This window comes from Zootoca vivipara, chromosome 11 (assembly GCF_965207765.1).
Source record: "Zootoca vivipara chromosome 11, rZooViv2.hap1.1, whole genome shotgun sequence".
NCBI lineage: Eukaryota > Metazoa > Chordata > Lepidosauria > Squamata > Lacertidae > Zootoca > Zootoca vivipara.
In genome coordinates this window covers 55,247,525-55,273,067 of record NC_142594.1, presented here as the reverse complement: position 1 = coordinate 55,273,067, position 25,543 = coordinate 55,247,525, and the positions used below count along the sequence as shown (strand labels likewise).

General features: G+C 48.3%; 2 protein-coding genes across 7 annotated transcripts in view; one reads left to right on the top strand and one right to left on the bottom strand.

The window, feature by feature from the left end:
* Positions 1-274: 274 nt before the first annotated feature.
* Positions 275-19,910, bottom strand: LOC118092013 (tubulin delta chain). Of its 2 annotated transcripts, none has more exons than XM_035129700.3 (12): positions 19,771-19,910; positions 17,576-17,703; positions 15,026-15,128; positions 14,002-14,097; positions 13,351-13,412; positions 11,945-12,082; positions 10,192-10,333; positions 8,843-9,022; positions 7,519-7,614; positions 5,811-5,886; positions 4,340-4,481; positions 275-1,204 (listed from the first exon to the last, which is right to left on the bottom strand). In XM_035129700.3, the coding sequence occupies exons 3-12, from the start codon at positions 15,121-15,123 to the stop codon at positions 978-980; spliced, it is 1,257 nt and encodes a 418-aa protein (XP_034985591.2). In that variant the 5' UTR covers positions 15,124-15,128; positions 17,576-17,703; positions 19,771-19,910; the 3' UTR covers positions 275-977. The 2 variants fall into 2 exon arrangements, with proteins under 2 accessions (XP_034985591.2, XP_034985592.2); XM_035129701.3 differs by having other exon boundaries at positions 17,576-17,698; positions 19,771-19,909.
* A 983-nt stretch (positions 19,911-20,893) lies between these two features.
* Positions 20,894-25,543, top strand: part of SETD2 (SET domain containing 2, histone lysine methyltransferase) — a 77,197-nt gene continuing 72,547 nt past the window's right edge. For all 5 annotated transcript variants that reach the window (XM_088653706.1, XM_060281006.2, XM_035128849.3 and 2 more), the window contains exons 1-2: positions 20,894-21,211; positions 24,540-24,686. In XM_088653706.1, the coding sequence (XP_088509832.1) occupies positions 21,156-21,211; positions 24,540-24,686 (203 nt within the window). In that variant the 5' untranslated portion in view covers positions 20,894-21,155. The remainder of the gene's footprint in view (positions 21,212-24,539; positions 24,687-25,543) is intronic.

Sequence of the window (25,543 nt, the reverse complement as noted above, 5' to 3'; positions counted from 1 at the left end):
CCAGGATCCCTCAATGAGAAGGGGATGCTGGGAGTTGTAGTTGGGGAAGGCTGAGCTAGGAAACCTCCCCTCCTTTCCTGCTTGAGGCTGCTGATAGGAGGAGAGAGAGGATCTCCTACTAAGGGACGTTGCTGGAGCTTTCAAAGCACAGAGCACTGGTTTCCAAACCTTTTCTCCCTGGGACCACTTGCTGAAAGTTGCTGAGGGTCTTTGCGGACCACTGAATGATTCTCCTGCCTGTTGTATAGCAACTGTCCGGCACTGTGCTAGATGCTAAGGTTCTTTGGAATTTATTAAAATTCAAGCTTTCCAGCATGAACGTTCTGGGTGGTGGGACACTCTCTGGGAGCCCATCGCAAAAGAGACACATGTTTCTTTCACGGAAAGTCGGCAGGCAGGGCTCTAGGTTTAGGAAACCCCCATGGACAGGCCTTGCTCAAAGAGAGGGATGAGGCTCCGGGTGCTCTTCGGATGTCACTGGACTGCAGTTCCCATCATCCTTGGCCAATAGCCATGCTGAATGGGGCTCATGGGAGCTGATGTCCAGGAAGTGTCCCGAGAACTTTAGGCAGAGGACTCATTCTGACCTTCCCACGAGAGTCATTCCCCAAAGCATTCCTGAGTGGGGCAGAGCGCCCGTAAAAGGGATTGCATGTATACATTTGCGAGCCAGAGCCAGGCCCTTTTACACCAGCGTTTCCCAAACTTGGTCTCCCGCAGCTTTTGGACTACAACTCCCATCATCCCTAGCTAGCAGGACCAGTAGTCAGGGATGATGGGAATTGTAGTCCAAAACCAGCAAAGTTTGGGAAACCCTGTTTGACACGGTCACACAGCCATGCTGATCCTGGGGTGTGTTCAGGTGTGGATTGCTGGGGGTGGCACATTCAGAACGAGAGTCGGCCCGTTATTTCCTTGGGCCCTGCTCCTCCCAAGTGTTATGAGGTGCTCTGTTGGAGGTCCAGCATCTATCGCGATCACTCCTCGAGGTGGCTGTAATCTCCCAGGACGGAGCGCACCGTCTCAAAGGCCTGCTCAAAATCCCCTTCCTCGCAGCCGTGCCTCCAGTACCAGTGCAGGAAAGCGTGGCTCTCGTACATGGCCCTTGCCCGCTGCTCCACCCGCTGCAGGAGGTCAGCTGAGCTGCTGTGGTTGGCACAGACGGTCAAGCTGTGCCGGCCGGGAGCCACGAAGCTCGCAGCATCTGGAGGGGAGGACCAAGGTGGTGAATTAGCACAAGCTCTGGAGCCAGCCTAAAATGTATAGATTTACAGCAGATGTCCAAAGCACATCATCAGCATGTGTTGGGAACTGCTTACAGAGATGCCACCACCCCATGGAATGGCCTCCCCAGAGAAGTTCTCCTGGCATCATCTTGGTGGCCAGGCCTTTAAAACTAATTGTGCTTGGATATAATATACAGTTGGCTGCATGGAAAAAATTATGGAAAGATTATCTAAAATTTACACTCTGGGTGGCTTCCAACAGAACATTAAAATACAATAATCTATTAAACATTAAAAGCTTCCATAAACAGGGCTGCCTTCAGATGTCTTCTACAAGTCTGGTAGTTGTTTTTCTCTTTGACATCTGTTGGGAGGGGGTTCCACAGGGCGGGTGCCATTACTGAGAAGGCCCTCTGCCTGGTTCCCTGTAACTTGGCTTCTCGCAGCGAGGGAACCGCCAGAAGGCCCTCGGTGCTGGACCTCAGTGTCCGGGCTGAACAATGGGGGTGGAGGCGCTCCTTCGGGTATACAGGACTGAGGCCGTTTAGGGCTTTAAAGGTCAGCACCAACACTTTGAATTGTGCTTGGAAACGTACTGGGAGATGAAGATTACCGTTGGTATCTAACACCCAGTAGGTTAGCAAAAGGGACGCGGGTGGTGCTGTGGTCTAAGCCACAGAGCCTAGGGCTTGCCGATCAGAAGGTCAGCGGTTCAAATCCCTGCAATGGGGTGAGCTCCCGTTGTTTGGTCCCAGCTCCTGCCAACCTAGCAGTTCGAAAGCACACCAGTGCAAGTAGATAAATAGGTACCACCACTCCAGCAGGAAGGTAAATGGTGTTTCCGTGCACTGCTCTGGTTTCGCCAGCAGCAGTTTAGTCATGCTGGCCACATGACCCGGAAAAAGTGTCAGTGGACAAACGTCGGCTCCCTCAGCCAGTAAAGCGAGATGAGCGCTGCAACCCCAGAGTCGTTCGCAACTGGACTTAACTGTCAGGGGCCCTTTACCTTTACCTTTTTAGGTTAATGAAAATGTATAGGACTAATTCGAATGTATGTTGGAAATGCAAGGAAGAAGAGGGCACCTTTTACCACATGTGGTGGAACTGTAAACAGATTAAGGAATTCTGGGAAATGATATATAATGAACTAAAAAAAATATGTTTAAAATAACATTTGTCAAAAGACCAGAACCTTTCTCTTAGGAATTCTAGGTGCAGACATACTGAAGGATATGAGAAGACTATTCATGTAGGTCAGTCATCCCCAAACTGCGGCCCTCCAGATGTTTTGTCCTACAACTCCCATGATCCCTAGCTAACAGGACCAGTGGTCGGGGAAGATGGGAATTGTAGTCCAAAATATCTGGAGGGCCGAAGTTTGGGGGTGCCTGATGTAGGTGACCACAGCTGCAAGGATGTTACTTGCCCATAGCTATCAACTTTTGGATTTGAAAATAAGGGATCAGCAGTCTCACCTGTCCCGGGGACAGTGTACGGTATATCTAACAATCCAGGATAGCAGCAGGGAACGGCACTGGAATAAGGGAATTTCCAGCAAAAAAGGGAAGGTTGACAGCTATGCTTGCCCAGTGATGGAAAGAGAAAATGTTGACAGAAGCAGACTGGCAGATGAAATTATTAGACTATTCGGAGATGACGAGATTGATAGGGAAAGTCAGAAATCAGGACGATCAAAACTTCAACGGGGAATGGGACAAATACAAAATGTATCTAAAGGAACACGGTAATCACTTGAGTTCTTTGGCAGGCTTTTAACAACTCCTGCAATGTTAAAGAAACTTTGGATATTGTGGAGAACTTCAGTGTGGATAAATTATACTATGCAGTTGACTCAGATATACTAAGGACCCACGGAGGGGAGGTCCTAAGATTCAGAAGAATCTTGTTTGATTCTAAAATTTAAATGTTCTTAACCTGAGATTTATTTTGTAAAACCAATAAAAATTATATTTTGTGCTTTACGGTTTGGCCCTCTTAAATGCCTGCATTTCTCCTTTCCCATAGCCCTCATTGCCCTACACTGCATTTCAACTGCTGCTATTTGTGAACTGCTCAGAGAAAACCTGTGTTATTGGGAGGTTCCTTGGTTCTCAAACTCCTTGGTACTCAAACAACTTGGAACACCCAAACACTGCAAACCCAGACAGGGGTGAATGAAGGCTAACCGACATCCAGGGCAGGGCAAACCGCTGGCTGCGCATGCGTTGTGCCGCTATGTACGACGCATGTGTAGTGTTGCTACCTAGGGGGTATGTGCAGCGTTGCTACGTACAGCACATGCGTGCGACGCCACGCATGTGTTGTACGTAGCGGTTTGCCGCTAGCGCTACCCAAGCACTGTATGGATGGTGGCGGGATCCTCTGCTTGCGGCTGCAGCCGTGAAAGGAGGATCCTCCACATGCGGCTGCGGTGGCGCGGTGGCTGCTCGCACTGCCACTCCCGGGGTGGTAGGGTGAGCACCCTGTGGTGTACCTTCTTGTCACCCCCCGACATCGCACCAAGGGCGCACCGCCTCCCCTTGCGCCGCCACTGAACTCGGAAGGAAGTGTTCCAGTTTGCAAACTTTTTTCGAAGCCGAACATGCTCCATTTTGAGTGTTACGTTTCCGATTTGAGTGTTACACTGAGGTCTGTCTGTTTTTGCTATTTATTTTGTGTTTTTGTTTTTGTAGCTCTCTCTCTCTCTCTCTCTCTCTCTCTCTCTCTCTCTCTCTCTCTCTCTCTCTCTCTCTCTGTGTGTGTGTGTGTGTGTCTGTGTGGAACCCAGTTCAGCTACTGATGGATTGACTGTGTGACTGAAGCACATTGTTTATTACTGTACTTTCATTTTATGGGTTAATATCATTAGACAGTAAAATTCATGTTAAATTGCTCTTTTAGGGGTTGTTTTATTTAAAAGTCTGCAACGGATTAATCCATTTTGCATTACTTTCCATGGGAAAGTGTGCCTTGGTTTTGGAACGCTTTGGTTTAGGAACGGACTTCCGGAACGGATTAAGTTTGAGAACCAAAGTACCACTGTATATAGATTCAGTAAGCCGGAACAAACAAAGTCCTGGGCAGAACCAGAATCAGGGGCTTGCGAGACTGACCGGTCCAGTAAGTAGCAGCGAAGGGGTTCCACGAAACGCAGCGGTAGCCTTGCCTCAGCTTCCTCAGGACCAAACCGGGGTTCGCGAGAAAGGCGTCTTCTCGGGGGCCGCGGGCCACGGCTAGCACGGCTGTGCTTTGGTGCTGCCGGCAAGCCTGTTAAGGACCGAGGCACAAGGGAGATGGAAGAGCCCTCGCCACCCCACCTGCTGCCCTTCCCCGGGACTTGCATCCAGCAGGAATTCCTTAGGCTAAACAGAGCAGGTACGTACAGGGGAATCCAGCCTGATGGTTTTCGTTAAGGGTCAACCTCGTTGCTGCTGCCCCTCACCGTCCTGCCACAGCAGTGTGGAATAGTGGTTAGAGCAGGGGTGGGGAACATCAGACCGAGGGGCGGATGCAACTCTTTTCATCTAATCTTCAGGACTCTCCAATCCTTGCTTGGCACCCTGCTTTTGCCTGGCTGGCATGTGTCCTTCATCTCCGGCAAAGCCTTTTGCTCGCCTGGATGGAGACGAAGAGGCCGGAAATGTCTGGAGAAACCACCCTACTGTGCAAAAGGGAAAGTTGCCTTTTTCGCTGTGCCCAGTTTTGCCTCCGATTCCGCCCACCACCAGGCTGCCCAGAAGGTAACCACTGCCCCCAAGCAGATAACGGTTCCCCATCCCCATGTAAGAGTGCCAATCTAGGGCTGACGAGACCCAGGTTCAAATCCCGGCTCTTCAAAGAAGCTTACCAGGTGGCGACCTTGAGGCACGCATTCGCGCACAGCCGAACCTACCTCGCAGGGTTGTTGGCAGGGTAAAATGGAGTGGGGAGAACTCCTTGGAGGAAAGGCAGGATATAAATGGGATAATGAAATTGACTTTAGGATATTATCACGTTTTTAAAAAGAGGGTGGTATTATTGCTTATCAAGCACTTGAAATAACTGGGCAGCTCTGGCCTGCAATTCTGTTTCTTAGTCTGCTCCTCCTTTGCTAAATCAAATAACCACGCTCTTGTATTTGTTCTTTGAAACTACCTTCCAAATTCCGCTTTGGGCTGGATTTTACAAAGAGTTTATTCAATGGGCAGGCAAACTAAGGCCCGGGGGCCGGGGCCGGCCCAATCGCCTTCTAAATTCGGCCCGCGGACAATCCGGGAACCAGCGTGTTTTTACACGAGTAGAATGTGTCCTTTTATTTTAAATGCATCTCTGGGTTATTTGTGGGGCATAGGAATTCGTTCACCCCCCCCATATAGTCCAGCCCCCCACAAGGTCTGAAGAACAGTGGACCAGCCCCCTGCTGAAAAAGTTTGCTGACCCCTGCATTCCTTCCAACCTTATATCCCAGCTGCCTTCCTAGAATGATCTGCTATCTGAGGCAGGAGGTTTTTCCTCTGAACTGTACACTGCAGCCTGCATGGTGCAAACGCCTAGAGGTACAGAAGCCCAAGTTACTCATTTAACTCCCCCCAGTGAAAAGGATACAGGATTTCCAGCAAGAGACTGACGAGGCAGCGGCTGCAGCACGGAAGTCGCCAGGCTGTCCCAAAACACCGTCCCCCTGGGGAAATGAAACGCAGGTCCCACTCACCACAAAGGCAATCCCATGTGGAGGAAGGTAGGGATCAATAACTCGGAACAGTGTCAGAGAAATGAACACTTTTTTCAAACTGCTCAGGAAGCCAGGCCTAGTTAGCACAGCCATCTCTCCCCGGTAGATCTTGCCCCTATTGGGCAGCTGTGGGGACTGAAGGCTCTCGCTTTCTCACTTTCCCCACTGGAACCTGAGACTCCATCGGCCTGCCTGTCTTTGCTCCTCCCTCTTCATACCTCTTCTGGTTCTGGGAGACCAGGGGCAATGGCAGCTGATCGCAGCAGGAGGGGGAGACCCCTAGGATTCCCCAGCAGCCTGCCTCATCTCTGCCTCTTGGCCTTCTTCCTCTCCGTCTCTGGACTGCTCTCTGCCCCAGACTCTCCCTGCTCACTAAGTCCTGTTGCCTCTTCAGCTTCCAACCCCTCCTCTTCCCAGTCTGCTCCCTCTGACCACTCATCTCTGTCCCAGCAACAAGCCCTGCTCTGAGCCTTCTTTCCTGGGGGTTCCCCAGCTGGTGCCTTGCACCATTCCTCTGCATCTTAGCCAGCCCACGACAGAAGCTGCCTTATATATAGCAAGCCAGACCAAAGGCCCATCTAGTACACAGCCTGACAGTCGCTCTCCAGGGTTTCGGAGAAGGAGGTGCTATTTCGGAGGTGCTATTGGGTATTGAACCTGGGACCTTCTGCATACTGACTGAGCTATCCCGCTGTCTATATACCAGTTAAACTGAGTCAGCCAGCATTACATATTCTGGTACTATTGATGTTTTTTTTAAAAAAAATGTATTAAAATATATATAAATAATTTTTATTTGGTTTTAAAAGAATAAAAAACAAATGCAAAACAAATACAAAAATCCATGCACAGAGATTACTCCGAATCTCGTGACCTCCTACCTCGTCCATGGGTCCCAATAATATTTATAACTGCACATCAGTTTGTTATCTCATTTTTTGTCCATCTAAATTGTCCGTAATTTTTCATTACATTACAAGAGTGTTTATAATCCTGCTAATGGTTTCATCTCCTTACAGCGGTCTCCTAAGTAAATTTTCAATTTCCCCCATTCTTTTTTTAAAGCTTTTGTCCTCTTGGTTGCTGAGCTTCCTAGTTAATTTTGCCATTTCCGCATAGTCCATCAACCTGGTTTGCCGTTCTTCTCTGGTGGGGCTTGTATCTTCCTTCCATCACTGGGCTAATGACATCCGAGCGGCAGTTGTTGCATACTTTATGGATGAAAATACAGACCTCACTCTACATCTTTGTTTCAAATGGAGCTGTTTTAATGAAAATCAGACTTTGGCCTGGGCTCAGCATTCTAGCTCCCACTCCCGCAGCCACCCCCAAACTCAGCCCTCCAGCCGTTTTGGGACTACAACTCCCATTATCCCTAGCTAACAGGACCAGTGATCAGGGATGATGGGAATTGTTGTCCCAAAACAGCTGTACGGCCGAGTTGGGGGGGGGGTGCCTGTGCTAGGGCAACAGGACTTTTCCTCCACTAGTCCAACCTCCTGCAATGCAGGGTCATCTAGTCTCACCCCCTGCAATGCAGGCTGCACAGCTAAAGCACCCTGGCGAGGCCCCTGCTCCTACCTTGTGCTGGCTTGAGCCGTGTGGAGGAACTTGAAGGCGGGCATGGGGCAGACGGTTCTCAGCAGCTCCCAGGGCTCCATCCCCATGCTAAACCCACTGCAAAGCAAGGGACATGGCATTGAGAAGAGCAGACGTAACAGGCAACACCTGCCCCAGGGGCCCCCATACCTTTTTGGGGGCTGGATAATGATGAGAATAATTTATTATTTACACCCTGCCCACCTGGCTGGATTTCCCCAGCTCCCAACAGAATATGAAAAACACCAAACATTAAAAGCCTCCCTAAACAGAGACATCACCTTGCCGACAAAGGTCCGTATAGTTAAAGCTATGGTTTTCCCAGTAGTGATGTATGGAAGTGAGAGCTGGACCATAAAGAAGGCTGATCGCCGGAGAATTGATGCTTTTGAATTATGGTGCTGGAGGAGACTCTTGAGAGTCCCATGGACTGCAAGAAGATCAAACCTATCCATTCTGAAGGAGATCAGCCCTGAGTGCTCACTGGAAGGACAGATCGTGAAGCTGAGGCTCCAAGACTTTGGCCACCTCATGAGAAGACTCCCTGGAAAAGACCCTGGTGTTGGGAAAGATGGAGGGCACAAGGAGAAGGGGACAACAGAGGACGAGATGGTTGGATAGTGTTCTCGAAGCTACGAACATGAGTTTGACCAAACTGCGGGAGGCAGTGCAAGACAGGAGTGCCTGGCGTGCTATTGTCCATGGGGTCACAAAGAGTTGGACACGACTAAACGACTAAACAACAACAAACAGGGCTGCCTTCAGATGTCTTCTAAAAGTCAGATAGCTGTTTATTTCCTTGACATCTGATGGGAGGGCGTTCCACAGGGCAGGCGCCACCACCGAGAAGGCCCTCTGCCTGGTTCCCTGTAACCCAGGCACAGGCAGACTCGGCCCTCCAGATATTTTGGGACTACAACTCCCATCATCCCTAGCTAACAGGACCAGTGGCCATGGATGATGGGAACTGTAGTCTCAAAACTCTGCCTGGTTCCCTGTAGCTTGGCTTCTCGCAGTGAGGGAACCGCCAGAAGGCCCTTGGCGCTGGACTTCAGTTTCTGGGCTGAACGATGGGGCTGGAGACGCTCCTTCAGGTATACTGGGCCGAGACCTTTTAGGATGGGAGTTGTAGTGCGGAACACCTGTTGGGTGTCGGGCTGGGGAAGGCTATCTCAGGTACACACGTCTGCAGAAAGCATTTGGCCTTTCTGAAGAGAATGCAATGGAACGGCTCTTAAATCAAGCGCCGGCTGGACAGGAAACAGCAAAAGCGAGCCCCTGTCCCAAGCGTCTGCCTCGGACTCACCTTTGCGATGTGAAAATCTTGAGCGGGCAGAGAAGCCCAGCGAGGCAGGAAGCGATGCAAGCATTCATGGAAGCGAGGGAGACTTGACACGGGGCTTCAGGAAGGTGCTTCCTCGGCAGGGGAGCAGCTGCCCGCTTCAACACCTCGTCGTTGTGAAACAGAAGGACCCCGTCTGCATACCTGGGAGGAGGGCAAAATCGGGGGCATTTCTGATAGACTAGATTTCCCGAATGTTTAGTTCTAATTAACTTTCTGATGGCGAAAGCTGCTTGACAGTGCAATGGACTCCCTTGGGGAACCCTTCCAACTGCAGGCTGGGGCTGATGGGAGCTGTAGTCCCAAACACCTGGAGGGTACCCGATTGGAGGAGCTAGTTTATTAATTTCTTCCCCTTCCCTCCTCCTGTGGAGACATTCCTGAGGATGTCACCTATTCTTATAGAATCATAGAAGAGTTTGGAAGGGGCCACTGAGGGTCCTCTAGTCCAACCCCCTGCAATGCAGGAATCTCAGCTAAAGCATCCATGATAGGTGGTCATCCAACCTCTGCTTTAAAGCCTCCAGGGAACGAGAGTCCGCCACATTCCGAGGGATTCCCCTCTGCCCATTTTATCCTCACGACAACCCTGTTGTGGGGTACGTAATGCTTTGCCATATGCTTTTTCACTGTCCTATGTCGAAAGATTTTTGGCAGAAGGTAACTGAAACCATTAACAGCACTGTATGGAATAATCTTACATTTACAGTGAAAAATATCCTCCTGAATTATATGCCCAGAACATGGAACCTCACAAAAGGACAATACAAGTAGACTCTCCGTGCCCTGACCACAGCAAAAAGACAGATACTGATGAATTGGAAAAATAAAAATGCGGCTCCCTTCTACGATTGGATTGAAGACTTATACTTGCAATATATGAACAACTTGCATATAAACGCAGACTTGCCACGGACAAATTCAATGATATTTGAAACCCATTCTTACAATTACTGTAATAGGTTGAAGTACAATAACAACCTTGAAAAATATATGGTTTGGGGTTTGTCCCCTATCCCCCCCCTTTGTTTTCCCTTCTGCACGTATTCTGTTTCTCCTTTTCGTTTGCATCTCACCATGTCTGGTGCACATATAGTTAGGTACTTTTTGAACTTTCAATAAAGATGTTTAAAAATAAATGCTTGCCATGCTTGGAGGTGAACCATTAAAATAAAGTGGAAATGCCTAACTCTGGCATATTCATTCTGACGTGTCTACCCTGAGTAGATCTTAGTCGGCTGTATCCCAGTGTCATTGCTTTTTATCTTTTGCTTGCCAAGCCTTGTAAGAGAGAGAGACCTTCCTTTACGCACCTCTGGAGCCATGAAAGGCACAGCAGGGCGTTGTAGTGCTGCAGAGGGCTCTCGCCAGCTTGGTGCGGTGCCACCGAGACAGACAGGATGTGGCCGAGGGGGTACTCTTCTCGGATGGCTTCGCACAACCGGGAACTCAGCCCTAGGGGAGAAGAGCCCAACGCAAATGGAAAGAAGGAGTTGATAATAGTAATAATAATAATAATAATAATAATAATAATAATAATAATAATAAGTATATCTTGCCCATCTGGCTGGGCTCCCCCAGCCACTCTAGGCAGCTTACAGCATATATAAAAACACACCAAAACATCAAGCATTAAAAAAAAAGAATATCCTATACAGGCAACAAACAAACCAATAAATGGGTAAAAACCAACCAGAACAACAACAACAACAAGTTTACAGCAGGGGTCAGCAACCTTTTTCAGCCGTGGGCTGTCCCTCAGACCATGTGGTGGGCCGGACTATTTTTTTTTGGGGGGGGGGAAGTGAACGAATTCCTATGCCCCACAAATAACCCAGAGATGCATTTAAATAAAAGCACACATTCTATTCATGTAAAAACACCAGGCAGGCCCCACAAATAACCCAGAGATGCATTTTAAATAAAAGCACACATTCTATTCATATAAAAACACCAGGCAGGCCCCGCAAATAACCCAGAGATGCATTTTAAATAAAAGCACACATTCTACTCATGTAAAAACACGCTTCATTCCCGGACCGTCCGTGGGCTGGATTGAGAAGGTGATTGGGCCGCATCCGGCCCACAGGCCTTAGGTTGCCTACTCCTGGTTTAGAGTTATACCCAAATTAAAATAACCCCAACCCCAACTAAACATTTAATCAACCCTAGCCCGACAAAAAACAAAACAGAGGAACCAAAATGAAAAACATTTAAAAACATTTTAGCCATTTGCCCCAACCCAAGAGACATTCCAGCAATGTCCCTCCAGACATTGTTATGCAATTATGATTATTATTATTATTAGAATATTAATCAGCCCAAGGCCTTGTTGAAGAGGAACGTCCTCGCCTGGTGCCTAAAGATGCATAATGAAGCGCCAGGCGAACTTCCCTGGGGAGAGCATCCCACAAACGGGGAGCCACTGCAGAAAAGGCCCTGTTCTCGTGTTGCCACCCTACTGACCTCTTGAGCAGGAGGCACATGGAGGAGGGCCTCAGAAGACGATCTCAGGGTCCGGGTAGGTTCGTATGAGAAGAAGCGGTCCTTGAGCTTTTGCCGTCCTGAGCCGTTTAAGGCTTTATAGGTCAAAACCAGCACTTTGAATTGGGACCAGAAACTAACTGGCAGCCAGTGCAGTTGGACCAGGATTGGTGTAAGATGCGCTAACTGCCTTGTCCCAGTGAGCAACCTGGCTGTTGAATTCTGCACTGGCTGAAGGCAACCCTGTTTAGTGGAGTTTTTAATGTTTGATGTTTTATCGTGTTTTTAATATTCTGCCCAGGGTGGCTGGGGAAATCCAGCCAGATGGGTGGGGTATAGATAATAAAATCGCTGTTGTTGTTTATTTTGAACCATCTTCAGAGGCAGCCCACACCGTGCCTTTAAAAGCACATGAATTCCCCCAGAGAATCCTGGAAACTGTAGCTCACCGCAGGTGCTGGGAAGTGTAGCGCCGTGAGGTGCAAACCACGGTTTCTAGGATTCTTTGGGCAAAATGCATTGTGTGGCTGTGGCCGTAGCCAGGGGAGGGGGAAATAACTTTCATTCAAGCGACGTCCTCACCAGCTCCTGTGCCCCCACTGAGGCTGTGGAACAGCACAGTTCCGCCGTAGAAATCCCTTTTCTCTGCCTCTTTCCGCAGACTCTCCATTGTCCGGCTGCACAAGCTCTGATCGCTCTCCGAACGGACGCCATGATAACCTGTGAACCGCAAAAGGTACAGACACCAAGTGAGAGCAGCTGCTGGAGACGAGCCACAGGGCAGGAGGCTCCCTTCTTTTTATTATTATTATAATTTTTATTAAATTTCTGTTTTGCATTTTAGAATAGTCACTTAAACAACCTTAAAATATCAATGACCGCTCTTCCTCTTTCCATGGTTCGTTTTGCACAGCATAAATCCCTACATATTTTATATAAACTACACCAATCAGTATTCCATTATAACAGGCATGTCCAACTTCCAAGACACTGCGATTGACTCCCACTATGAAAGAAACTGGCAGTGATCTACCCACTGGATTGACCAACATTGTTGAGCATTTTTTAGAAATCCAAAGTTGTTGAGCATTTTTTTAGAAATCCAAAGCTGTTGAGCTTTTTTAAAAAAAATACGAAGTTGTTGAGCTTTTTTTGGGGGGGGAGGGGTGATCAGGGTCCCAAACCATCGAAAACTGGAAGTGAGTGTTTCGGCTTTTGAATGTTCTTTTGGAAGCCGGGCATCCGACTGAGCTTCCATGGCGTCCGATTGGCTTTGGTTTCCGAACGTTTCAGAAGACGAACGGAATTCCAGAACCGATTCTGTTCGACTTCCAAGGTATGACTGTACGCGCAATTTCCCTCCATATATATTGGCTCTCTTCCAATGTTTTTCCATTCTTACGAGCTTTCCAGAGGCTGTTGGATGCAGAGGAATGGTGGGGGGGGATGGAGCTGGGGAGCCCCCAAGGGAAGAGGAGGTGCTCCCCAAGGGAGAAGACTGGGAAGAGGAGGTGCTGGAAGTAACGGAGCCTAGTGAGCAGGGAGAGTCTGTGGCAGAGAAAAGTCTAGAATCAGAGGCAGAAGCAGGAGAGGAAGGAAGCCAAGAGGCAGAGATGAGTCAGGCTGTTGAAGAAGCCAGAGTGCCTCCCCCTCCTGCTGTGACAAGCTCCTCTCCCCGCTTATCTCCCAGAACCAGAAGAGGTCTGAAAAGAGCAGAGGAGAGGTTGGTTGCATGCGGGCGCTGACTCCGGATTGCTTGGAAAAAACCCTGGAGAAGAGGGAGCTTAAGACAACTGTGGAGAGGTGGGGACCTTCCGCCTCGGCAAGTGATCCATGGGTCAAGACCTACCGGGGATGATCCGCTGTGCTCTTGAGGCCTGACATTCAGCCAAGCCTGTGCAGATGTTCTTGCTAATAAAAAGTTAACTCCAACATTGAGCGGCATGATTATGGGGCATCACTACAACGGAGAACTCTGGGGCTCTTACCATAAGCCCAGTTGTTGCCTCGTCCCTGCTTCCCCATGATGAGATTGGACTCTCTGAATACCCTGGTTTTGGGGTGGGGAGAAAGGAATAATGATGATGATGAAACTGTCAGAGAGACTTTATTTGCGTCTCTGTGCACTACAGCAATAAAATGATGTTTCGCGTGGGGGTTCTGTTCCTGGCCCCTGTGCGCGTCGGTGCAATGCATACCGTATAGGCGCACTGCACCACCCCACCACCCCCGTTTCTACCTTCTTCCAGTTCCAAAAGGGATCATATGTCAACTGGATGCGCCTAAACTGGTCACAGGTTTTCACCAAGAAAGTGGATTTCTGCATTAGGAACCAAGTGTATGTGCATATAAAGCTTATTTTGCACAATTTAGCCTTCTGGCAACCTTTCACCACTGGAAATCCCACTTACCCACCCCAGTTTCTGAGATTTCAGCCGACGCTGAAAGCTTCCAAGCCTCTCTCGGCTATGCAATCTCATAAAAGGCTCGTCCCCTCTTGCATCCTTGCCCGTCTCCATGGAATACCAAAAGTTGTTTCTCCCACTCCCCGAAGAAATCTATTAACAGTGGCCCGGAGATTTCTTATGTTGCCTTCCAAGGAATGCAGGGCGGCAGAGCTGGAGCCGCCTGCCACTTACCCTCTTTTGATTTGTTTCTGTAGCTTCCTCACCACTTTGGGCTCACTGTCCACACAGATGGCGCTCAGGTGGCCATCCGGAGAGCAGAACGGGTAACTAGAAGAGACACAGCAGCAGCTCACATCAGGGAAGGCCCAAGACACCCTCGCTCCACTCGCTGCACTCAGCTTTAGTTGAAATTCCTGCATCACAGGGGGTTGGACTAGATGATCTTCGGGGACCCTTCCCACGCTACAATTCTTGGATTCTATGAATCATGGAGTGATTCCAGAACTTTGGAGAAATCCTGCTATGCAAAATGATCGGTGCAAAGTCTGTTTAAAATCACTGTAATGTAGTAAGTGGTGGCTTTTTTTTTGTCACTGACATCATGCCCAAAAAATGTGAGTTGCTTAAGAAATGGGGAGCCTGTGATCCTCCAGATGTTGCTGGAATCACAACTCCCATCACCTCTCACTGCTTGGCCCTGCTGGCTGGGGCTGATGGGATCTGGAGTCAAGCGGCAGATCAAACGCCACTAGATCCTAGTTCTTGGGTTAGATGGTTTAGCAGCCTTTCGCCATCTCTGGTTTCGAGAAGCCCATCGCTTCTCAGAACAGCTCTAGGAGTTCCAGCCAAGGAAATGAAGAATTGCACCCCTCCCCCCATCATTATATTCAAAATTAAACCCTGAGCACTATATTTGTTCCTCCTGGCTCAGCTACTGAGACATACTTGAGGGGTGAGGAAGAAGGTCTGTCTCTGATTTGAAGCCTTTTAAAAAGGCAGAGGAATGGATTGACGTATTCTTTCCTCTCCACCCAGGGAAAAAGGAGGAGGCCATGTTTTTCCCTGGGCCCAGAGGATACAACTATGATTACTACAGAAACGTAACGATTATAAACCACTTCCAAGCGTCCAAAGTTCTTCATGTGCATTAACTAACTGAAATCCTTACAACGACCCAGCAAGAAAAGTCAGAAGAGACTGGAGGCCCTACTGTAAGCCTGTGGTCTGATCCAGCAAGCTCTTCTAACAGACGTACATATCAGCTTCTCGGTTACTTGTGCCGGTAATAATTTGCCACCATTCCTGTCCAATCTGGTTGCCACACTGTCCAATCTGTAGCCACACAGCAGACATGGTTCCTGGAAGAGTAAGCACAAACAACATACCAGCGTTAGACACAGAACAGGGGAATAATAATAATAATAAATATTATTTATACCCCGTCCATCTGGCTGGGTTTCCCCAGCCACTCTAGCCGGCTTTCAACAAAATATTAAAATACAATAGCCTTCTTGTTGTTTAGTCGTTTAGTCATGTCCGACTCTTCGTGACCCCATGGACCATAGCACACCAGGCACTCCTGTCTTCCACTGCCTCCTGCAGTTTGGTCAAACTCATGTTCATAGCTTCGAGAACACTGCCAACTATCTCAACCTCTGTCGTCCCCTTCTCCTAGTGCCCTCAATCTTTCCCAACATCAGGGTCTTTTCCAGGGAGTCTTCTCTTCTCATGAGGTGGCCAAAGTATTGGAGCCTCAGCTTCAGGATCTGTCCTTCCAGTGAGCACACAGGACTGATTTCCTTAAGAATGGATCGGTTTGATCTTCTTGCAGTCCATGGGACTCTCAAGAGTCTCCTCCAGCACCAAAATTCAAATAGTCTATTAAACATTAATAGACTAGTGCTGGAGGAGACTCTTGAGAGTCCTATGAATCAGACCCCCTGTCCCTCTAGTACAAAATTGTCTATTCTGGGTCTCCAGGCAGAGGGGTCTTTGCCATCTCTCACTATCCTGTCCTGTTTTTTAAAAAAACAGAAATGGGGATTGAAATGGTACTATCAAGCATGTGATGGCCAGCCTTGTTGGCGATTGGGTTCCAAGTCCAAAGGATGAGATTGGGAACATTAAAAACATTAGAACAGCCGGATCAGGGCCAAAGCCTAAGCTGTCTTGCAGCATCCCATTCCCCACATGGGCCAGCCAGATCAGATGCCTGTGGGAGGCCCACAAGCACGCCAGGAGTGCAATATTTATTTCTTTGTTCATTCATTCAGTTTATATCTCGCCCTTCTTCCTGGAGCAGACCAGGGCGGCAGACACAGAAATAATAAAGCAAATTTCTAAATGTGTTCTAAAACTGGTAACCTAAGACTGCTTCTTTGTGCAGGAGGGACTTTCTCCCGGATTTTATCTTGTGAGGTCATTCGATGAAGGGCAGTATATTAATCTAATGAGTAAAATAAATAATAAAACGTTCAAAAACATATTCTCGACCAGTGATCAGAGGGTTTCTAAGAACATCAGCTTTCAACCATCAAATGTCTAGGTGAACAAGGATGTTTTAAAATTCCTCCTGAAAGTCAGGAGCACCTAATTTCACAAGTTTTCTAAATCAGTGTTAAAATTTAATTTTTTTATTTATTGAATTTATATACTGCCCTATACCCAGAGGTCCAATAGCCAAATGGCACATTAAACCTAGGTTATGGTTGCAGGTGGGTGGCGCTGTGGGTTAAACCACAGAGCCTAGGGCTTGCTGATCAGAAGGTCGGCGGTTCCCCGCGATGGGGTGAGCTCCCGTTGCTCGGTCCCAGCTCCTGCCACCCTAGCAGTTCGAAAGCACGTTAAAGTGCAAGTAGATAAATAGGTACTGCTTCGGCGGGAAGGTAAACGGCATTTCCATGTGTTGCTCTGGTTCGCCAGAAGCGGCTTTGTCATGCTGGCCACATGACCTGGAAGTTGTACGCCAGCTCCCTCGGCCAATAACGCGAGATGAGCACAGCAACCCCAGTCGGTCACGACTGGACCTAACGGTCAGGGGTCCCTTTACCTTTACCTTTATGGTTGCCACAACAGAATGTCTAGGGGCCTTTTTTTCTTGCAATGACATTTATTATTGCTGTTGTTATTTTTTTTCTATTCCGCTTTATATTTTAAAGAAAAAAATTCAGTGCAGTTTACAACACATTAAAATATCCAATAAAACAATGCAGAATAAAACAAATTCAAGCTTCAGGGAAAATATTTCAGATCCTTCTCTAAGTGACATTTGGCTTTCCCCATATTTATTTACCTACTTAATTTATCACAGAAGGACTCTGGGAGGGAAGTGTGGTGCAGTGGTTAGAGCAGGGGTCAGCAACCTTTTTCAGCCGTGGGCTGGTCCACCGTCCCCTTGGATTATGTGGTGGGCCGGAGTATATTTTGGGGGGGAAATGAACAAATTCCTATGCCCCACAAATAACCCAGAGATGGATTTTAAATAAAAGGACACATTCTACTCATGTAAAAACATGCTGATTCCCGGAATGTCCGCGGGCTGGATTGAGAAGGCGATTGGGCCAGATCCGGCCCCCGGGCCTTAGGTTGCCTACCCCTGGGTTAGAGTGTCAGACTAGGATCTGGGAGATCAGGGTTCAGATCCCCACTCAGTCCTGAAGCTCACTGAGTGACCTTGGACTCAGCTGCAGCCTCTTAATCTTTCCTCACAGGGTCATTGTAGGAATTAACTGGGGGGGGGGTGAACTATGAACTCCTTGGAGAAAAAGGTGGGAGATAAATGCAATAAATAAGATATTTTGCTTACCTGCTTAAGAAAGCTGGAGAGGCCAGCAAGATGGAGATGTCAGTTGCCAACCTGGTAGAGAGCTCTACGTGGCCACAACTGGACCTGCGCCTGTTTCAAAACGCGCCCGGGGAATTTCTGGCACTGTTCTGAACAAGCAAACAAATATTATTTATCGATCAGATTTCTTGCCCATTTCAGGGTGGTTTAACAGCAGCTTAAATTAAAAGCATAATCATAGTAAGGCAAAATGAATACTACTGTACTTCTGAGTAAGCATGTGATATGATCAGGCTACAAAAAGATGAAAAATTGTGCCTGTGGTGGCACAAAATACACCTGATGCACAGTAATAAAGATAACAATTATTCATATAATTCATATGAAGGAGCGTCTCCACCCCCATCGTTCTGCCCGGACACCGAGGTCCAGCACAGAGGGCCTTCTGGTGGTTCCCTCGCTGTGAGAAGCCAAATTACAAGGAACCAGGCAGAGGGCCTTCTTGGTAGTGGCACCCGCCCTGTGGAACGCCCTCCCGCCAGATGTCAAAGAGAAAAACATCTGCCAGACTTTTAGAAGACATCTGAAGGCAGCCCTGTTTAGGGAAGCTTTTAATGTTTAACAAACCACTGTATTTTAATATTTTGTTGGAAGCCGCCCAGTGTGGCTGGGGAAACCCAGCCGGATGGGCGGGGTATAAATAATATATTATTATTATTATTGTTGTTGTTTAGTCGTTTAGTCGTGTCCGACTCTTCGTGACCCCATGGACCATAGCACGCCAGGCACTCCTGTCTTGCACTGCCTCCCGCAGTTTGGTCAAACTCATGTTTGTAGCTTCGAGAACACTGTCCATCCATCTTGTCCTCTGTCGTCCCCTTCTCCTAGTGCCCTCAATCTTTCCCAGCATCAGGGTCTTTTCCAAGGATTCTTCTCTTCTCATGAGGTGGCCAAAGTATTGGAGCCTCAGCTTCACGATCTGTCCTTCCAGGGAGCACTCAGGGCTGATTTCCTTAAGAATGGATAGGTTTGATCTTCTAGCAGTCCATGGGACTCTCAAGAGTCTCCTCCAGCACCATAATTCAAAAGCATCAATTCTTCGGCGATCAGCCTTCTTTATGGTCCAGCTCTCACTTCCATACATCACTACTGGGAAAACCATAGCTTTAACTATACGGACCTTTGTCGGCAAGGTGATGTCTCTGCTTTTTAAGATGCTGTCTAGGTTTGTCATTGCTTTTCTCCCAAGAAGCAGGCGTCTTTTAATTTCGTGACTGCTGTCACTATCTGCAGTGATCAAGGAGCCCAATAAAGTAAAATCTCTCACTGCCTCCATTTCTTCCCCTTCTATTTGCCAGGAGGTGATGGGACCAGTGGCCATGATCTTGGTTTTTTTGATGTTGAGCTTCAGACCATATTTTGCGCTCTCCTCTTTCACCCTCATTAAAAGGTTCTTTAATTCCTCCTCGCTTTCTGCCATCAAGGTTGTGTCATCTGCATATCTGAGGTTGTTGATATTTCTTCCGGCAATCTTAATTCCGGCTTGGGATTCATCTAGTCCAGCCTTTCGCATGATGAATTCTGCATATAAGTTAAATAAGCAGGGAGACAATATACAACCTTGTCGTACTCCTTTCCCAATTTTGAACCAATCAGTTGTTCCATATCCAGTTCTAACTGTAGCTTCTTGTCCCACATAGAGATTTCTCAGGAGACAGATGAGGTGATCAGGCACTCCCATTTCTTTAAGAACTTGCCATAGTTTGCTGTGGTCGACACAGTCAAAGGCTTTTGCATAGTCAATGTCAGTTATTATTATTATTACTATTATTATTATTATTATTAATGCAGGGAAGAAGCAATCCATACCATGCACATTGTTACAAGGCAAATCAGTTGGCATAAAACCACAGGCGAGAGAACTGCAGAGAAAGTATTAGTAGCAGGGGTATTTAGGGTTGCCAGACTCAATTAAGGACAGGACTTCCGTGCCTTTAATTGCCCTGCTCTCTTTTGAGTCTGGAAACCTTAAAGAGAAACCAGCAGACCCTTTGTTTAATTTCCAAGCAAAGGGTCTGCTGGTTTCTCTTCAAGGTTTCCAGACTCAAAAGAGAGCAGGGCAATTAAAGGCACAGAAGTCCTGTCCTCTATTGAGTCTGGCAACCCTGAGGGTATTTAAAGCAGAACACGTCGGTAACATCAATAATCCGAAATACCGCCGGATTAAGAGCGTGATGCTCTCTGCCTGCGTCCTGGGAAACGCGTCCTCCTCCTCTCCAAGGAGCGCGGCGGGGCTTTGCAGTGAAAGCGCGCTTCCTTCGGAGGTTGCAAACTGGCTCGGCAAGCGAGAGGGGAAGGAGAAGCACGTCGGGATGGTGTCGGAAGAGAAGATCCGGGACCTGCAGCCGCGGCGCAGCGCTTAAAAGAAGCCCGCAGGAGAAGGGGGCGCCGGTTGTGCGGGGCGCCGGCAGCGCAGCTGCGCCTTTGCAGCAAGTAGGAAGTCGACGAGCTACAGTTTCCGTTTGGACGTTTCAGGACTCCGGGAGGAGGAGGAGGAAGAGGAGGAGGAAGAAGAGGAGGAGGGGGAGGGAGGAGGTGGCGGCGGCTGCTCCTCCTCGGAGCGTGATCGCCGCCGTTAAACGAGGACAAAAAAGAAAAGAAATAAAGCCAGGGGACAGAGAAAACTCGGAGAGGGAAGGAAAGAAGGCAGCGAGGAGGGCGAGGTTGCTGCCAAGAAAAAAGCCCTGCAAAAATCAAAATACAAGCCGCCGCCGCTGCCGCTGGAGGGTCGCCCATTGGGGGAAAAAAGAAGACGCCTGGATCTTCCCCAGGGAAGGAGCTCGTGGGAAAGGGCCGGAGGAGGGAGGTCAAGGAAAGGAGAAGGGCGTTTTGGGGAGGGGAGGATTTGCGCCCGTCTCCCGATCCTGCCCATTTCTTCAAAGGCTCGTCTGGGGCCTAACTTTCTCCTCTGCCCACCTTGCCCGCGCGGATAAATTGTTTCGGTTGCAAGAAGCAGAAGCAGCAGCAGCAAAAAAAGAGAGGAGCCTTTTGCAAGGAGGCGAGCGCCGTTTCCCCATTTTTCCGCCCCGCGAGGAATCTCGAGGATTTTACAATTTTGCATTATTATTGTTGTTATTTTGCGGCCCCGCGCTGCACGCCTGGGACACGGGGAGCAGTTGGCAGGGAGACGGAGAGAGACCCATGGCCTGATCTGCAGCGAGAGAGGATTTGCAGCGCTCTTCTTGGAGGGGTTTGGTGGGGGGTGGGGATCCTGTTTTGCTTTGGGGTGGGGGGCAAGGAGGCCAAAAAAGGGTAAAAACAACAAGCACACCTTCCCGCCGCCGGAAAACTTAAATTTGGATATCTATCTTGGGTGCCCCGAAGAGGATGTGAAGGAGGCGCCGGGAGCCAGACCCACCGAGCGGCCTCCTTTTTGGGGGGAGGTCAGGAAAAGGCTTGGGAGGGGGTTCTGCACGCCTGTTTGGGGGTTTGCAGCCTTGGCGTCGTGGTCGTTTCCCCGCCGCCCAGCCCCATAGAAATCCCTTATGTGGGGCGGAGGCTGCGCCTGCCCTGATCCTCCTCGCCGGGGCTGCTGCATCTGATGAAGAAGAGGCCGAAGATGGGGGATTTCTACGACCCGGAACATCCCACCCTGGAGTAAGTACCGCGCAGCCCCACGCTGCCTCGCTCTCAGACACGGGTGCAGGCGCTCGTGTGAAAGAGACCCCCAACTCGGGATGCCCCACTTCCAGGATCGCGCGGAGGTGGGGCAGTTTCTGGAGGGGGGGTATCCTCCGTTTACACCTCCCTCCCCATCTTTATAGCCTTATGGAGAGGCTATAAAGTGGGAATGGACATATCCCCCCTCAAAAAATAACAAACCTTTGCATTGCAGGGATTAGGCTCTACATTTCTAGGATTTTGTAATTTTAAGGGATGTCCCGCCCCATGGAAAATAAAAGTTAAGCAAGGTCTTGCAGTGCGGTGTTGGCCCCAAAATATGGGGTGCCCCACAAGCCCCCCACACACTAGTGGGGTGCAGTGGGTGGTATTTATTTCCCTTTGGGGGTACAGACATGGTGGAATTTCCTTCCCCTCCATACAAAGAGGTCTGTCAGGCGAAAGGGCCCCCCGGCCCCCCTGTTGTGGGGAGGAAAGGGGTGTCCAAGTGACCCCTTTCTCTTCCCCACCCCCCACAAAAATAATAGCCCCCTCCCTGCAATATAACAACCGTCTCGGTTTGGGGTGGGTGGTGGGTGGGGAAGAGCAGCTTTTCGCCACGGGCCTAAACGGAGAGGCTTCAGGCGGGGCCAGGCCTCGCATCCCCGGCCTCTCGTGAGAGCCCTGGCCGGCCCGAGGGGAGCCCGCGGCGGCGAGCGGCGGAGGGAGGAGTGGGCGGGCTTGGGAGCTGGAAGGCCGCTTCTTTTCACCGGACGGTGGGTGGGACGACGGCACGCCGCCTCGTAAAATGGTGAGAGGGTGGCCTTGAACCCTCACCTCACCTCAGAGGAAAAAAGGAAGGCGCCCGTGAGGAGAATGCCCTCCTCAGCGAGGGTCATGGCGGGCTGCTGTCTTGCTGTCAGCCATTTGTTGCCACAAGGCACCTGAAAAGGGACACTTTGCCCTTTCCTCAGAGCGGGTTTTTTTTTTATGGGGGGGGGAATAAAAAATAAAAAGGGCCAGCATTTTCCCTCTCTTAATCCCATCACCAGTGTGTGGAAATGCTAGAAGAGGGAAATGGGGCTGAGGGAAGGGGCTTGTTTCCTTCCTTTCAGGAGAAAAGGATTAAAAATGTAAAATGGAATCGTTTTCAGGAATAGGGCACTTGTAGGGGGCAGGGGTGCCTTGCCTCCCTGGCACAAAGGGGGGGGACCGCAAAGGTGCCATTTTCCTCCCCCTTTCTCGGGCACCTTGCCCGGCTTGAGAGGTTATGGGTGCCATGCTGAGCATTTTGGGTGGGTGGGCTGTGGAAACTGGGTGGGAAAACTGTCACGTGGGGAAGGGACACGCAGGACCCCTGACAACCGGTGTTTGCTTTTCTGCACCCAAAATGGGGCCACCGAGAAGCAGGCAGGCAGGCGTTTTTTTAAAAAATGCCCCGCCATAAAGGCAAAACCAGACGCCAGCGGTTGAGCAAATCATCCAGACTTAATTCAACCTAAAAACTTCCTCCTTTGCAGGAAACGCATTGCCTGGAGGGGACCGTGGTGCTCTGACAAGGGCCACTTTCCTTGTGGGGCTTTGGAGCGGCCATGTGGGTCTCTAATACTACTACTAATAATAATAATTTATTATTTATACCCCGCCCACCTGGCTGGGTTTCCCCAGCCACTCTGGGCGGCTTCCAGCAAAATATTAAACATACAATAATTATTGAGGGTGCAAATGCCTCCTTGAAAGGCTCAGGGGTGGAGTAGGACGCATTTGCCCCTGGGGTAAAAAGTCCCGCTGTTCCCTAATTCAAAGGGGCCAAGGCAGGTTCCCCCGTTTTAATTTGTCACTTTGCATTGTGTTGGGGGGTACAGACGGGTATAACCCACAAGTTCAAATCGGCTGGTTGCTTGGGGCGAGTAAGAATCGCCTTTAGGCGACCGGGCTGAGGAGCCACCATTTGCTTCTTTTGTTACTATTAATTATTTCATAAAATGTATATGCCTCTTGACTGTTTCAGAAAGCCTCAAAGAGGCATGTTGGTAAGACAGGCTTGCCCCCCCCCCCCCAAGTTTCTGAAATAATGTTTATGAGCAAAGCTAGGAGGACGGTTTCCTTGACAGCTCTTTTGGACTTCATTGTGGGACACCTGAAGATGAGAAGAAAAGGGCCATTAAATGTACTATAAAGGCTGAAATCCTAAACTTCCCAGGGTGTGAATCCCATTGAACACAAACTGGGACTCTTTCTGAGTAAACGTACTTGGGGTGTGCGGTGATAACCGTTCTTTATTTTTGCACCTCTTATCCCAAAATGGGTCTACAAAGAGGCGGACAAAAAATAGAAATAAAACTCCATATATAAGGAATAAACGTTAGATGGCAAAAATGGACACCAGTCGCGTAAATCACCAAGTCTTAGTTTAACCTAAATGCCCCCTGAAATGAAGCTATTGGCCACCTAAACATTTAAATCAGAAGAACAAGTCTTGGTGCCACCACTAAGCAGGCCCTCCTGTCTGTAGCCAAGACCCACACCTCATTTTAAACCAGTGTGTACAACACTGCAAAATAGCAATGAAAATAGATCTCCCTGTCTTGAGGAGTGTAAAACTTAACACAGAGATGGCAGTAGGTGGTGGGGAGTTGGCAAGGGCAAGTAGGGGAAGATTATGTGTTGAGTTCAATCAAACATTGAGCTTCCACCCCATGACCCACTTTACTCATTAACATGTGCTGGAAACAGTGAGGAGGTGGGGGGAATCCAGTCCTAACAGCTTTTTAAACTATCCTTATCAGAAAAGCATCTTAGAAGTTACAAGGGGTAGCTAATCCTTGTGATGCAATTGTGAGTATGAGCTTGGGGCCAGTGGCCTCCATTTTGAGTTTGCAAAGGGACATTTCTTACAGTGTTAGGCCTTTATGTGTTAAATAATGTTGCTACATAAGACATATGGGCATTTGTAGGGCAGGAGAGATTTTGTCCTAGAGTGAGCCATGCCCAGTACAGTATATGGAAGGAAGATGACACACACATTTTTACTATTAGTTTTCCAATAGCCAAATTATAACGATAACAACCCCCCAAATTATAACATTATCAAAATGCCAATCAACTTAATAAACTTCCCTTTATTGAATTTTGCTTTCTTTTTCTTTTGCCACTGAATTTCACTAAATGCACATAGGTAACCATTCGCAGGGTTGACCTGCGTTCTGTTCTTAATTTCTTTTGGAGAAGGTGGTGAAGTAGCTCAGACCCTCCTTGCTTCCCTTCTCTCAGATGTACCTCTAACCCACAACCGTTTGTCTTGAATACTATTTTATTTTTATAGCACAACTTTCATGTCGAAGGATCCCAGTGGACATCATAAACCTAATACGTCCAGCATCCCTGAAATGCAGTCACCTCTGAGGTGGAAAGGGACAGACAACTGGTGTATCTTTCCACAGAATATGGATGGGTCTGAAGAGGTAGAAAGGTAAAATTTTGGACAAGGGCAATAGGGTAAACCTTTGTTTTTGCAAAATGCTACTTACTGTATCACCATCTTTTGATACTCATGCCAAAGTATGTTTTCTACAACTTCTGAAATTAGTGTCATGTGAAACAATTTTGAATTCAGCTTCTATTTTACTAATTCAAATTTTAGTCATGTTTTTTTGGTCAGGTGGTCTTTTTATGATGGGCAGTATATAAGTTTAATAAATAATAACATTTTGGGTTTTTCCCTACTCGTAAGAAATACTGGGTACTGTACTTGTAAGAATGTCCTTAACAGGTAGTTTAGTAAATAGTGTTTTCAAGTATTGGGTGGGAATTATTTTTCAGAATCTAACTGGTTTCACGAGCTCCCATTCTTACAGACTGTTTTAGATTACTGCTTTGTTTTTAAATCCAAGCTTCCTAACAGTTTAGGAGAACAAGTTGGCCTTTTATTTTGGGATTCTGTAATGCAATAGCTTTCCACTCTTAGTGACTCCTTTTGTAAGTACTGCATTGTTAGGTACATCCAAAAACATGACATGTCTTCTAAAGATGTGTGGAGATGTAATCCAAAAGACATTTCACAGTGTGGCTGGCCTCTTGCATTGTTTCCTGTGTTTATATATTACGTAGCTATACAGGGCCCAACATTATGTGAGAGCAAATATTGGATCTCTCTTTAGTAAAATGCGTAAAGGTGCAAGAGAATGTGCTTTATGAAGGCATTCGTCGTCTGAGTTCGATTGCGCTTGCATTTAAATAGCCCATCTGAACTTGTATCTTCAACAATAGCCTCCTTTCTGCCCCTCAAAGTGCCGCAAGATGTTTCAAATATGCTATGATGGTGGCATT